The sequence below is a fragment of the Quercus suber genome, unplaced genomic scaffold (assembly GCF_002906115.3).
Source record: "Quercus suber isolate HL8 unplaced genomic scaffold, Cork oak 2.0 scaffold_113, whole genome shotgun sequence".
Lineage (NCBI taxonomy): Eukaryota > Viridiplantae > Streptophyta > Magnoliopsida > Fagales > Fagaceae > Quercus > Quercus suber.
In genome coordinates, this window is record NW_027069578.1 from 1,382,652 (window position 1) to 1,395,999 (window position 13,348).

At 34.4% G+C, this 13,348-nt stretch overlaps 2 protein-coding genes across 2 annotated transcripts; both read right to left on the reverse strand.

The window, feature by feature from the left end:
* Positions 1 to 4,660: 4,660 nt before the first annotated feature.
* LOC111996966 (single-stranded DNA-binding protein, mitochondrial) lies at positions 4,661 to 7,577 on the reverse strand. Its single transcript, XM_024029004.2, has 4 exons — positions 7,206 to 7,577; positions 6,894 to 7,120; positions 6,089 to 6,189; positions 4,661 to 5,156 (listed from the first exon to the last, which is right to left on the reverse strand). The coding sequence occupies exons 1-4, from the start codon at positions 7,488 to 7,490 to the stop codon at positions 5,077 to 5,079; spliced, it is 693 nt and encodes a 230-aa protein (XP_023884772.1). The 5' UTR covers positions 7,491 to 7,577; the 3' UTR covers positions 4,661 to 5,076.
* Positions 7,578 to 8,737: 1,160 nt separating this feature from the next.
* LOC136068404 (single-stranded DNA-binding protein, mitochondrial-like) lies at positions 8,738 to 11,654 on the reverse strand. Its single transcript, XM_065775528.1, has 4 exons — positions 11,283 to 11,654; positions 10,971 to 11,197; positions 10,166 to 10,266; positions 8,738 to 9,233 (listed from the first exon to the last, which is right to left on the reverse strand). The coding sequence occupies exons 1-4, from the start codon at positions 11,565 to 11,567 to the stop codon at positions 9,154 to 9,156; spliced, it is 693 nt and encodes a 230-aa protein (XP_065631600.1). The 5' UTR covers positions 11,568 to 11,654; the 3' UTR covers positions 8,738 to 9,153.
* Between the last annotated feature and the right edge of the window lie 1,694 nt (positions 11,655 to 13,348).

The window sequence follows — 13,348 nt, forward strand, 5'->3', positions numbered from 1 at the left end:
AGGATGATTCTGCCACGAGGATCCTGGCCCCAATTCTCACAGACTTGGTGCTTTTGCACAAGACTTGTGGGATTTGGAACTCAAGTCCGAGTGGCTTTGCTTGAGCTTTGCCTTCCAAGATAGTTAGATGAGGAGGATTTTAGCAAGAAACAGTAAAGGAAGACAATGCAATAAAGAAATGCACGAAATAATTGTTAGAGATCCTCAAATCAATAATGAGGTATTTCATTATTTTCTTGATTGTGGATATGCTCACTAAGACGTGATACAAGGTTCAACTAAGTTCAAAAATTACAGACTTTGATAGCTATTCAAGCTTCCAAGACTTGCAAAGTTTGAATTTGTTGAATCCGAGTTAGTGCTATAGTGGCTGTCTCTGGGATACCGGGAGCGGTTCCTCTGTTTTTCTTGAGTTTTACAGAGTAATCTTAACGATTCCCTTCCCTTTTCTATTCTGCATCATGCCTTCTTTTATAGCACAGATCGAGCTCTAAGGTACTGGTGATTTCTCCCTTTGCCCCTTAGAGTTTGTCCCGTGCCTGGTTGCTTCAGGATTATGTCTTTTCCTTTTCTTTATAGTTTCTTTCTTTTTGTTGCGATGAGATGAAAGTCTCCCAGCTAGCTTCCTATTTCCAGATTTTCCCGTTGGCTGACCTGAGGCTTTTTGGCTTTTGCTCCAGCTTTTCCAGTCGTACTTTTCCTTGTCTCTTTCTTCAAATGGTTGGAACCAAAGCCCTGCGTTTTGCTTTGTACTTCCACTGCATGTCTGGGTTACCACGTGCCTTTTGTCTCTTTTCTCTCTTCAAATCTGCTTTAATTCACTTTAGCTGTGCTGCACGTCCTGAGGATCCCGAGCCTCTGGCAGCCTCTGGGGATCCCGTCCCAGCTCTTTCACTGGAATTTGCTGGACTTTTTAATGGCCTTTTTTTGCTGGAAATCTGAACATATATAAGGCCTTGATGTTGATTCTTCTTGCTGCACGAATTGGGCCTTCTTTATTTTTTTATGGAGTGGGCTTTATTGTGAAATTTTGGACCTCAACAAACCTCATGCACTTTCGCATGAGATCTCTGCTTCATATATATAAATATTGATGATTATTCCTTTATAACTCCTAATCACTAATCAACATGAGTCTAAAAAAACTTTGTGATAGGACTTTATCATACTTACAAAATAAGTATAGATTTTATATATATATATATATATATATATTTAAAGGATATTGCTATTGTGTTCATCCTTATAAGAATTTAAGCATAGATTTTTTTTATCTTTATTTAAATAATTTTAAAAAAATGATATTGCTATTGTGTTCATCCTTATAAGAATTTAAGCACATATTAAATTTTCATTATTTTTGACAATTTTTCTTTGATTCCTTTAAAATTTATATATTTTGCTGGTTTAAATGAATTTTTTCTCAAGCTTTCAAAGGATGAATTTTAGATAAGATGTTCAACTTTTATATGCCAACTTCGCCAAGCATTGACTATAAATTTTGTACATGGAACAAATCAAGATAAGAAATTAAGAATATGGTCCATTTTGGTTGGCTTGATTTGTCTAGACATCAATTTTCTCTCTTGCCAAAAGTCCAACTTTTAGGCGGAAGTTTCCTTGATTATTACTTGTATACAAAATTCCAAGATCATTAAATTGGAATAGGTCCTTAATTGACCTAACCAATTGGAATAGGATAAAATTTCTTCCCATCCACACTAAACGTTGCGTAGACTCCAAATTTTTTCCGCATCTCATAATGATACGTTGTGGAAAGGTGTCATCCAAGTCCAACATGATTAAGAGTTGTAGTTGAGACTATGGCCCAAAAGCTTTACTATTCAATGCTTTGCGAGAAAAATTAAACACTCATTTAATGTAATAAGAGACTATGAAATTTAACACTGTATACACTGGGGTTTGTTCTTGATGTTGTGAAATTGCTGTAGGTACTAAAACTCTAGTTTGATTAGTTGGCAAGTCATGTTCTTTAAGCGTGAAAAGTCTACAATCGAAAACTTTTATGTTCCTATAATAAATATTTTGGAAAGAAAATTGTTAGCCCCCTCATCCCATTAGGACCCCCTTATTTATACAAAGGAAAAAGGGTCCAATATTCCTGAGTGTGACTTAGTTACATAGAATTTTTGTGCAATTATGTCTACATTTCTTTTAAAAATTTAATTATAATTTTAAACTCTAATTTGTGATTTTTATATGATTTTTGTGGTTTGATTTTGATTTAGTAAAGACATATTAGCCAAAAGAAATGAAAGTAGAGCTATTAAAGAAACCTATACTTTCAGATTAGCAATTATTGATGGCCAATGCTGCATTGTCATTTGTGGTTGTGGAATGAATAAGCGGTTGTTTGGGCAACTAATTGAGGCAAAGCAATTAACCATATTAAAAGGGATTAACAACTTTTTCTTTCTCCTTTACCATTTGTAGTATGTATATGCCTTTTTCACATATGCTCAAGTGAAGTACCCATTAGGATTTCTCTTAATTATGATAAACATATTTAATTGTTTTTAAAGGAAGTTCTATATTTATTGAATGAGATATATATTGTGTGTGTGTGTGTGTGTGTGTGTGTCGAGGATCATGTAGCTAAATTGGCACCTCCTCATACACAAAGTGTCTAGGGTTTAAGGGAGAAAATGTTCAAATTGTGAGAGTCAAGGAGAAAAAGGTTCAAGTTGCAGGGATAGCATAGATACTATAATTATTTCTAAAAAAGAAAAAGAAAAAGAATAAGATATATATAAATATATATATATAATATATATATATATATATATATGTATATGTATATATTGTTTTCCTTGAGCTAAAGAAGTTGCAATGGATGTGTGGAGTGGATGGTATTTTTTTTTTTTAGTCCTTGAGTATTTTGGGTTGTTTCAAATGAGTAATGGCTCCTCTTAGGCTCCTAAAATTTTTGGTTTGTTGATTTTGCTATCTATAACTTGATTCTTCTTTACCTAATAAAATTTGGAATTTTTTGTAAGTACATTTTTTCTTCAAGAAAATGAATAGAAATCTACCTTCATGTTCATGCTCATGTTAAATGTTAATGTTCATATTTGCAAACCTAAATCATATTTAAGCCTCTAATTTTAAAAAGAAAAAGGAAAAAAAAAAAAAAAAAAAAAAAAACCCATAGGAGTTTCGGTGTCTTGATGGTAGTGGATGGCCTGTATAACAAAGGCGGTGACCCCTTAGATTCCTCTTTCTCTCTCTTTCAAATGTTTTGTCAGTCTCAAGATTTTTATTTCAGTAATATATAATGAAATAGTGAGTTTTTGGGTCCGTTTGGATACAATTTATTGTTGCTGAAAACTGATGTTGCTGAAAACACTGTAGCAAAATAATTTTTAAATGTATAAATAATACCGTGAGACTCATTTTTAATATTTTTTAATCGTGAACAGTACATGAACATTGCATGAACAATGCATGCACTGTTCATGCACAGTAATTTTTGTCTATAAAAAGTCAAGAAATCCGGCCCCAAAAAAAAAAAGGGAGAACTGAAAACACAACTCCACATTCAGTATAAAGAAGTGTTATCCAAACCAAGGCTTTATATAACAATCTACAACATTTTTGTGTTTCCTTATCTGGTTAGTTATTACTATTAGTTCTTAATTTTTTTTTTTTTTTTGCTTTTTTTTTTTAAATACTAAAATGGTGGGTGTGCTAAAAGACATGAAGAATAGAGAAAGGTGTGGTGCAAGTTTAGTAAATTAATGAGACATTAATAAGCTAATAGTAAAATAAGTTAATATGAACTTTTGGATAACAATAAAAACACTTAATGAAAGAGGTAAAAAAAAAAAAAAAAAAAAGCTCATTGCAAAATTAGATTGCCACTTGGTAGTACCTTATGCACTCTCGCATATGGTCTCTGTTTTATATATATATATATATATATATATATATTAATTAATTGAAGTTGGGTTTGCTTTCAAACAAAATTTTTGACTTTTGTATGCATATAAACAATTTTTTAAATATGATCCCAAAATTTATATACTTGGCCCCCTCTCCAAAAAAAACTTACAAATTAACCCATGAAACCCAAATAGAAAAAATATCTGACCAAACCCTTTGATTTTATACATTCTACAACATTTAGTATGGAATCAATTATACATGATTTCCAAAATTAAAAAGAATGTCAAATTCTATTTTATAAAAAACCGAATTATTTATTAAGAAACAATTATTTTTGAGTTTTTTCATTTGTTGATACTTTGTTAATACTAATTGGATGCTAATTTAGATTGTTATCAAAAAATTGGTTCATACTTCGACCCCTCAGTTGAAATCCTCGCTACATCTCTATCCTAAAATAAATGAACTAATTTTGGGAGAACTAAGTCCGGTCAATTTGGCATAAATTCAGACGTACCCACATCTTTCTCTCATAAGAGGATAAGAGGGGGTATCTTAGCTGCATGGAACACCCCTCCACATCCTGCAAACACAGGAAGAAACGTGCTATTTCGTCTAGCTACATATCAAAATTGGTTACACCTCAATTCACCTTCTACGACGGTGCTATCAACTGATAATCTGATATCTGCGATTTTTGTTTTATATCAAACCCAACCCTTCCCATTCTTATACTTGCATTCCATACAAAGACTGGCTGGTGATTCAGCTGTACTTTCATGTAAAACAAAAGTGATTCTATGCCCACCTTTACAACAACTCAAAAGCGTGCACCAGTTAGAACCACCGAATATCTAAATAATATTAGACAATCAAAACATGAAAAATGAAAATTACATTAAAAGGTCAACTTCTCTCACAAGACCATTCCAAGTGGAGGCTCAGCAATATCCTATCTGCTGGATGAACAGCTAAGGAAGACTATAAAACTACTTTCCCAACCTTATACTGACTTCCAAAACAGAAGTGATAATAGGTAAGCCACAAGGCCACCATGCGCTAGTGTTTCCTTCAAATCTTCCTCCTCCATATTGGCTATGACATAATAACAAATGTGAAAATTGGTTTCTGCCAAATAACCCTTCAGCCACTCCCACTTCACCAACACTTCTAGTAATAGCCAACTCCTCTCAATTCTGATTGTGACACTTGCTGTGCATCATCACCTTTACTTAAAAAGACAAGGCGACCTGCACAGTCCACAAAATAAGCACCCATCACATATAATGGAGAAACTCAACCAAAGAAAAAACTATATTCTAAGGCATTTTCCACTAACTCTAATGCTTGTTTCACCAACCACAGCTTCAGAAGGTTTCAACATCTAAACTAGTACCAACTTTTGATGCAAAATAATAAATGCTATTAGGCTCTGGTGACCTCTACATAGCCATATTCTCACAGAAAAATATGGGAGTATGGACTGAAATCAAACTGTCTACCAAAACAGGTGAAGATTGTCCATCATGATACTGCACAGGCAAGGAACAGAGCATATTCTCTTTGAATTCTCATCATGTCAATCACATTTGTGCATGAAATATAGAGCAAAATATTGTTGAGAATGTCAGGTGTAGGTGAACATAATTCAAATTTCTAACATCCAAGCTAGTTTATACACATAAAAAAAACAAAACAAAAAACAACAACAACAACAACAACAACCCTAAAAGCATTGCAAAATGAAGGAATAATCTCAATATTGTAAAGTCAAAACAAATAACATTAATGTAAGAAGTTGTTGGGGTTGGTCATTAGCCCCCCTAATAAGTAAATTTGGATTCGTTTTGCAGTTTCATGGAATTTGATATAGATCCAAGGGACCAAAAAACTCAGTACTTAGTGGTGTGACAAGGGGGTGAAATGGCTCCAATTGATTTTTCCCTATGCATGGAGGGAAGGAAGAAAGAGATAAGGAAAGCAGCATGTCCATCTAAGAATCAAAACATACATTTCATTTATGACAAAAGTTTTCAGTAAAGCAAAAATGTCTAAAAAACACTACAATGATTGTACATAGATGCAACAAATATATATATGTAGTGTGTCAGGCCCAATAATTTACTCTGTATCTATAAACAATATCAATAGCAGCATATATATAATAAATTCAAGTATATACCATTTCGACGAATGGCAATCTCTCTTATACGTCGAACAAGACCAGTTATCGGATCAGTGAAGATTTTGGTTTCCAAATTGCCCTCCAAATATAGAATTGAACTACAATAAACAAAACATTGTTATTGCTTCAAAGAGATGATCTGCAATAAAGCCAGACCTGAACAAAAACCAGAAATTTAGAGGAAGAAATCCTACATAAGACAATAAGAAGAAGAAAGAAAGCAATACTCGACAAAGAAATATAATTGAATCAAGCAAACATAAGCAAAATTGTATGCAATAGGCCTTTCTGTAAATGGTTTAAAAATAAAATAAAAACCCATCCTTCTTTCTAAACACTATCAAACCCAATTCTCCTTCAATACCAAGTCAAAACACAATAATTATAACAAAGTACATGGAATGCACAGACATTGTTTTGTAAGCATTGTGAAAGTGCATTTTGTTTGTTAAAACAAAATATGTATATTAAATGTTTTGAAGAAGAGCCCTATGGACTCACCTCTAGCTAGTAAAACTTACAGGTAATTGACTGCACCTGCCAGAACCAGTTACCGGGTAATCTAGGGACATTCACCCCAGACGGGTATGCTCACGCCCAGGAGCAACATTTTAAAAGGCAGTAATTCAAAAATGTTTGTCAACAACATTCAGCAAAGTTGCAAAAAACAGAAACCCAAAAACCCAATAGACAGAAAATTTTGGCATTTTACAAATATATAGTCCTGTGCATATGTGTGTAATGTACCAAATCATATAAATTGGGAGTGAAAAAAATACCAAAACAAAGGTTGAGTCCTCACCCAGGAACAACATGCTTGTTGACAATCCCACCTAGGCGATCGGGATAGACAGAAACCCGATGCCACTGAACCGCGCAGCGATTAGCGTACTCCCTTGGATCCTCGTTATCCAATGGCCTACGATTGTTTCGAATCCCACCAGTCCCCAAAGAGAACATCGTCACTGTCCTCCCACTCTTCAGTGTCTTCTGCAATGGTTTCTGCCCTACTTGTCCAACCAATATCGCCTACAAAAATTCAATCAAAACCCATTTATAGTCTCTAATCAAAAATCAAAAAACAAACAAAAATCAATCAATGTAAAAAATGTACCTTGTAAATGCCCGCATCGAGTCCATTCTCTAGAGGCCAATCGAAGACCGTGCGTTGTTGTTGTTGTTGTTGTTGAGGTTTGGAGTCTTGGGTTGGAGAAGAAGATTGCTCAGGTGGAACTGAGTCAAGGTCTAACTCGTCCGAGTCGGAAGTGGGTTCGGGGTGGTCGGACTCGGTGGTGTACATGGACATGGAGGAAGCGTAATGAGAGGGTTTAGGGTTATGGGTGGTTGAGAGTAGAGAGCGGCATAGCCTTCTGGAAAGTGCACCCACTGAGTTCGCCATTTTCTTCAGACTAAGCTCTTTCTGTATTAAATTTTGGGCTTAAACCCTACAAAACTACGGTAGTGGTCAATGGAGGAGCTGAACTGAAGTGGAGCTATTGAAAACCCTGATTTTAGACTATAATTCGTTTTATATCCTATATTTTTGGGATATTTTCATTTTAAGTCTGTTATTTTTCTTCTCTTTCATTTTAGTCCTTAATTTTTTTTTTTTTTTTGGAACAGTTTTAATTTCGGGGTATTTTGGTCATTTTTTGGGTTTAGGGGTATTTTGGTCATTTTTGGGTTTTGGGGGTATTTTGATCATTTTTAGGTTTAAGGGTATTTTGGTCATTTTTTTGGGTTTATGGGTATTTGGTCATTTTTAAGTTTCGGGGGTATTTTGTATTTTTTGGTTTTTGGGTATTTTGGTAATTTTTGTTTTGGGGGTATTTTGGTCATTTTTAGGTTTTGGGGGTATTTTGGTCATTTTTTGGGTTCTGGGGTATTTTGGTCATTTTTTGGGTTCTAGGGGTATTTTGGTCATTTTTTAGGTTCTGGGGGTATTTTGGTCATTTTTGGGTTTCAGGGGTATTTTGGTCATTTTTTAGGTTTTGGAGGGTATTTTGGTAATTTTAAGGTTTTGGGGATATTTTAGTCATTTTTTAGGTTCTAGGGGGTATTTTGGTAATTTTTGGCTTTCAGGGTATTTGGTCATTTTTTGGGTTTTTGGGGTATTTTGGTCATTTTCTGGATTTTGGAGGTATTTTGGTCATTTTTNCAAAATTAAAAAGAATGTCAAATTCTATTTTATAAAAAACCGAATTATTTATTAAGAAACAATTATTTTTGAGTTTTTTCATTTGTTGATACTTTGTTAATACTAATTGGATGCTAATTTAGATTGTTATCAAAAAATTGGTTCATACTTCGACCCCTCAGTTGAAATCCTCGCTACATCTCTATCCTAAAATAAATGAACTAATTTTGGGAGAACTAAGTCCGGTCAATTTGGCATAAATTCAGACGTACCCACATCTTTCTCTCATAAGAGGATAAGAGGGGGTATCTTAGCTGCATGGAACACCCCTCCACATCCTGCAAACACAGGAAGAAACGTGCTATTTCGTCTAGCTACATATCAAAATTGGTTACACCTCAATTCACCTTCTACGACGGTGCTATCAACTGATAATCTGATATCTGCGATTTTTGTTTTATATCAAACCCAACCCTTCCCATTCTTATACTTGCATTCCATACAAAGACTGGCTGGTGATTCAGCTGTACTTTCATGTAAAACAAAAGTGATTCTATGCCCACCTTTACAACAACTCAAAAGCGTGCACCAGTTAGAACCACCGAATATCTAAATAATATTAGACAATCAAAACATGAAAAATGAAAATTACATTAAAAGGTCAACTTCTCTCACAAGACCATTCCAAGTGGAGGCTCAGCAATATCCTATCTGCTGGATGAACAGCTAAGGAAGACTATAAAACTACTTTCCCAACCTTATACTGACTTCCAAAACAGAAGTGATAATAGGTAAGCCACAAGGCCACCATGCGCTAGTGTTTCCTTCAAATCTTCCTCCTCCATATTGGCTATGACATAATAACAAATGTGAAAATTGGTTTCTGCCAAATAACCCTTCAGCCACTCCCACTTCACCAACACTTCTAGTAATAGCCAACTCCTCTCAATTCTGATTGTGACACTTGCTGTGCATCATCACCTTTACTTAAAAAGACAAGGCGACCTGCACAGTCCACAAAATAAGCACCCATCACATATAATGGAGAAACTCAACCAAAGAAAAAACTATATTCTAAGGCATTTTCCACTAACTCTAATGCTTGTTTCACCAACCACAGCTTCAGAAGGTTTCAACATCTAAACTAGTACCAACTTTTGATGCAAAATAATAAATGCTATTAGGCTCTGGTGACCTCTACATAGCCATATTCTCACAGAAAAATATGGGAGTATGGACTGAAATCAAACTGTCTACCAAAACAGGTGAAGATTGTCCATCATGATACTGCACAGGCAAGGAACAGAGCATATTCTCTTTGAATTCTCATCATGTCAATCACATTTGTGCATGAAATATAGAGCAAAATATTGTTGAGAATGTCAGGTGTAGGTGAACATAATTCAAATTTCTAACATCCAAGCTAGTTTATACACATAAAAAAAACAAAACAAAAAACAACAACAACAACAACAACAACCCTAAAAGCATTGCAAAATGAAGGAATAATCTCAATATTGTAAAGTCAAAACAAATAACATTAATGTAAGAAGTTGTTGGGGTTGGTCATTAGCCCCCCTAATAAGTAAATTTGGATTCGTTTTGCAGTTTCATGGAATTTGATATAGATCCAAGGGACCAAAAAACTCAGTACTTAGTGGTGTGACAAGGGGGTGAAATGGCTCCAATTGATTTTTCCCTATGCATGGAGGGAAGGAAGAAAGAGATAAGGAAAGCAGCATGTCCATCTAAGAATCAAAACATACATTTCATTTATGACAAAAGTTTTCAGTAAAGCAAAAATGTCTAAAAAACACTACAATGATTGTACATAGATGCAACAAATATATATATGTAGTGTGTCAGGCCCAATAATTTACTCTGTATCTATAAACAATATCAATAGCAGCATATATATAATAAATTCAAGTATATACCATTTCGACGAATGGCAATCTCTCTTATACGTCGAACAAGACCAGTTATCGGATCAGTGAAGATTTTGGTTTCCAAATTGCCCTCCAAATATAGAATTGAACTACAATAAACAAAACATTGTTATTGCTTCAAAGAGATGATCTGCAATAAAGCCAGACCTGAACAAAAACCAGAAATTTAGAGGAAGAAATCCTACATAAGACAATAAGAAGAAGAAAGAAAGCAATACTCGACAAAGAAATATAATTGAATCAAGCAAACATAAGCAAAATTGTATGCAATAGGCCTTTCTGTAAATGGTTTAAAAATAAAATAAAAACCCATCCTTCTTTCTAAACACTATCAAACCCAATTCTCCTTCAATACCAAGTCAAAACACAATAATTATAACAAAGTACATGGAATGCACAGACATTGTTTTGTAAGCATTGTGAAAGTGCATTTTGTTTGTTAAAACAAAATATGTATATTAAATGTTTTGAAGAAGAGCCCTATGGACTCACCTCTAGCTAGTAAAACTTACAGGTAATTGACTGCACCTGCCAGAACCAGTTACCGGGTAATCTAGGGACATTCACCCCAGACGGGTATGCTCACGCCCAGGAGCAACATTTTAAAAGGCAGTAATTCAAAAATGTTTGTCAACAACATTCAGCAAAGTTGCAAAAAACAGAAACCCAAAAACCCAATAGACAGAAAATTTTGGCATTTTACAAATATATAGTCCTGTGCATATGTGTGTAATGTACCAAATCATATAAATTGGGAGTGAAAAAAATACCAAAACAAAGGTTGAGTCCTCACCCAGGAACAACATGCTTGTTGACAATCCCACCTAGGCGATCGGGATAGACAGAAACCCGATGCCACTGAACCGCGCAGCGATTAGCGTACTCCCTTGGATCCTCGTTATCCAATGGCCTACGATTGTTTCGAATCCCACCAGTCCCCAAAGAGAACATCGTCACTGTCCTCCCACTCTTCAGTGTCTTCTGCAATGGTTTCTGCCCTACTTGTCCAACCAATATCGCCTACAAAAATTCAATCAAAACCCATTTATAGTCTCTAATCAAAAATCAAAAAACAAACAAAAATCAATCAATGTAAAAAATGTACCTTGTAAATGCCCGCATCGAGTCCATTCTCTAGAGGCCAATCGAAGACCGTGCGTTGTTGTTGTTGTTGTTGTTGAGGTTTGGAGTCTTGGGTTGGAGAAGAAGATTGCTCAGGTGGAACTGAGTCAAGGTCTAACTCGTCCGAGTCGGAAGTGGGTTCGGGGTGGTCGGACTCGGTGGTGTACATGGACATGGAGGAAGCGTAATGAGAGGGTTTAGGGTTATGGGTGGTTGAGAGTAGAGAGCGGCATAGCCTTCTGGAAAGTGCACCCACTGAGTTCGCCATTTTCTTCAGACTAAGCTCTTTCTGTATTAAATTTTGGGCTTAAACCCTACAAAACTACGGTAGTGGTCAATGGAGGAGCTGAACTGAAGTGGAGCTATTGAAAACCCTGATTTTAGACTATAATTCGTTTTATATCCTATATTTTTGGGATATTTTCATTTTAAGTCTGTTATTTTTCTTCTCTTTCATTTTAGTCCTTAATTTTTTTTTTTTTTTTTGGAACAGTTTTAATTTCATCATTGTTGTTATCTACTTATTAACAGAAAAATGACTAACAAATTATCTAGTTTATCTAGTTAATCTTTCTTCTTTTTCATTTTGAAAATAATTTATCTAGTTTCTTTGCTAAAAATACTGGAGGTAAAATATAAAAGTTAAATAAAATAAGTAACTTAGGTAAGATTCAAAAATAGTAAACAATAAACTATTTATAAGTGCGTCTATGACTCCCAAACAAGCACTAAAAAAAAATGTTAGTGTTTAGTTGTTTGTAAGGAAAAATAAATTACATCAAGGAAACCAAGGGAATGTTTGGTACATGTGTTTGAAAACATATATTTTGTTGTTTGAAAACATGTGTGAAAATACGTATGGGTGAAAAAGTATATAGAAATACATGTAATATTGTTTAAAAACTGAAAATGTGTGTTTGAGTGGGTGTACAAAACACCCCCTAAGCTTTGGGGTTGAGGCGTGGACGTTGATGAACAAGATATGGAAAGACAATGTGACTAGTTGCACATAGTGGTGAAATGAAATCACACGAAATAGTGTGTTGAGTTGCTATTTAATTATTAGGTAGGGTCTCTTGAAGTTATTGTGGCTATCATTCAAATTGTTAAAAATAAATAAATAAATAAAAATAAAAAAAATCCTCCACGGATTGCATGAATGAATTTCAAATGTGAGTTTTGTGTATTTATGGTGTGGGTTTTTGGTGAATCGGTTTGGTTGTGGCCCTTGCTCTATTGTAGGCAACCGGTAGTGGTGTTTTGTGTGGATGTCATCTTAGTTGTGGGTTGGTGCCAACTTGAATTTGATCTATGTGCGTGTGCTATTTTTGGTAGGCAAGTAAATTGGGGGAAATTGTGTGTACCTCTTGGGTTCCAAGAAAGAGAGAAATTCACCCCCCCCCAAAAAAAAAAAGAGAGAGAGAGAGAGAGAGAGAGAGAGAGAGAGAGAGAGAGAGAGAAACTATATCATTGTTATGTTTGGTGGCCAAAAAAGTTTGGAATTTTTTTTTTTTTTTTTTGGGGAAGAGAAAAGAAAGTTTTTGTTTTGTTTTTGTTTTTTTTTTTTTTTTTTTTTTTTTTTTTTTTTTTTTACTTTCATGATTTTATCAAATTAAATGAGAATTTTGAAATGTTGATGTGGTTTTTTTTTTTTTTTTTCCATATAAGTGATGACCAAGCTTTTTAATATCAATTAAATACATTATTACTCTAATTAAGTAACACATAAGCAATTTGTTAGTCATGAAAGTATTTTCCATCGAGTCACCACCTCTATGACCAAAATAGATTATCATAGATGCCCAATCTCATCACCAACTAAGAGCAAGGATTTGTATTTTAGATCTTTTGTATGCAAATTTTATCCTCATACTAGAATCACATACAATGCATCTCATGGACTACAACACATAATGTACAATGTTCATAGACATACAATCTCATAAAATAAAACAATTTTATTACTAAGATAAAGTCATGTAGTTGGATTTTAGAGCACTAATCCTACAGTTGTAACTCCTCAAAGGTCATCTCTTGAGGTTGAGAACT

Bases quoted from the DNA above. Each gene is read 5' to 3' on its own strand.
- LOC111996966 (XM_024029004.2), bottom strand. From the start codon at position 7,490: ATGGCGAACTCAGTGGGTGCACTTTCCAGAAGGCTATGCCGCTCTCTA. The intron at 7,121-7,205 runs GTACATTTTTTA...GAATTTTTGTAG, and splicing joins TCGATGCGGGCATTTACAAG to GCGATATTGGTTGGACAAGT. The intron at 6,190-6,893 runs GTGAGGACTCAA...TGTTTATTGTAG, and splicing joins AACAAGCATGTTGTTCCTGG to TTCAATTCTATATTTGGAGG.
- LOC136068404 (XM_065775528.1), bottom strand. From the start codon at position 11,567: ATGGCGAACTCAGTGGGTGCACTTTCCAGAAGGCTATGCCGCTCTCTA. The intron at 10,267-10,970 runs GTGAGGACTCAA...TGTTTATTGTAG, and splicing joins AACAAGCATGTTGTTCCTGG to TTCAATTCTATATTTGGAGG. The intron at 9,234-10,165 runs GTATATACTTGA...TGGACTGTGCAG, and splicing joins GATTGCCATTCGTCGAAATG to GTCGCCTTGTCTTTTTAAGT.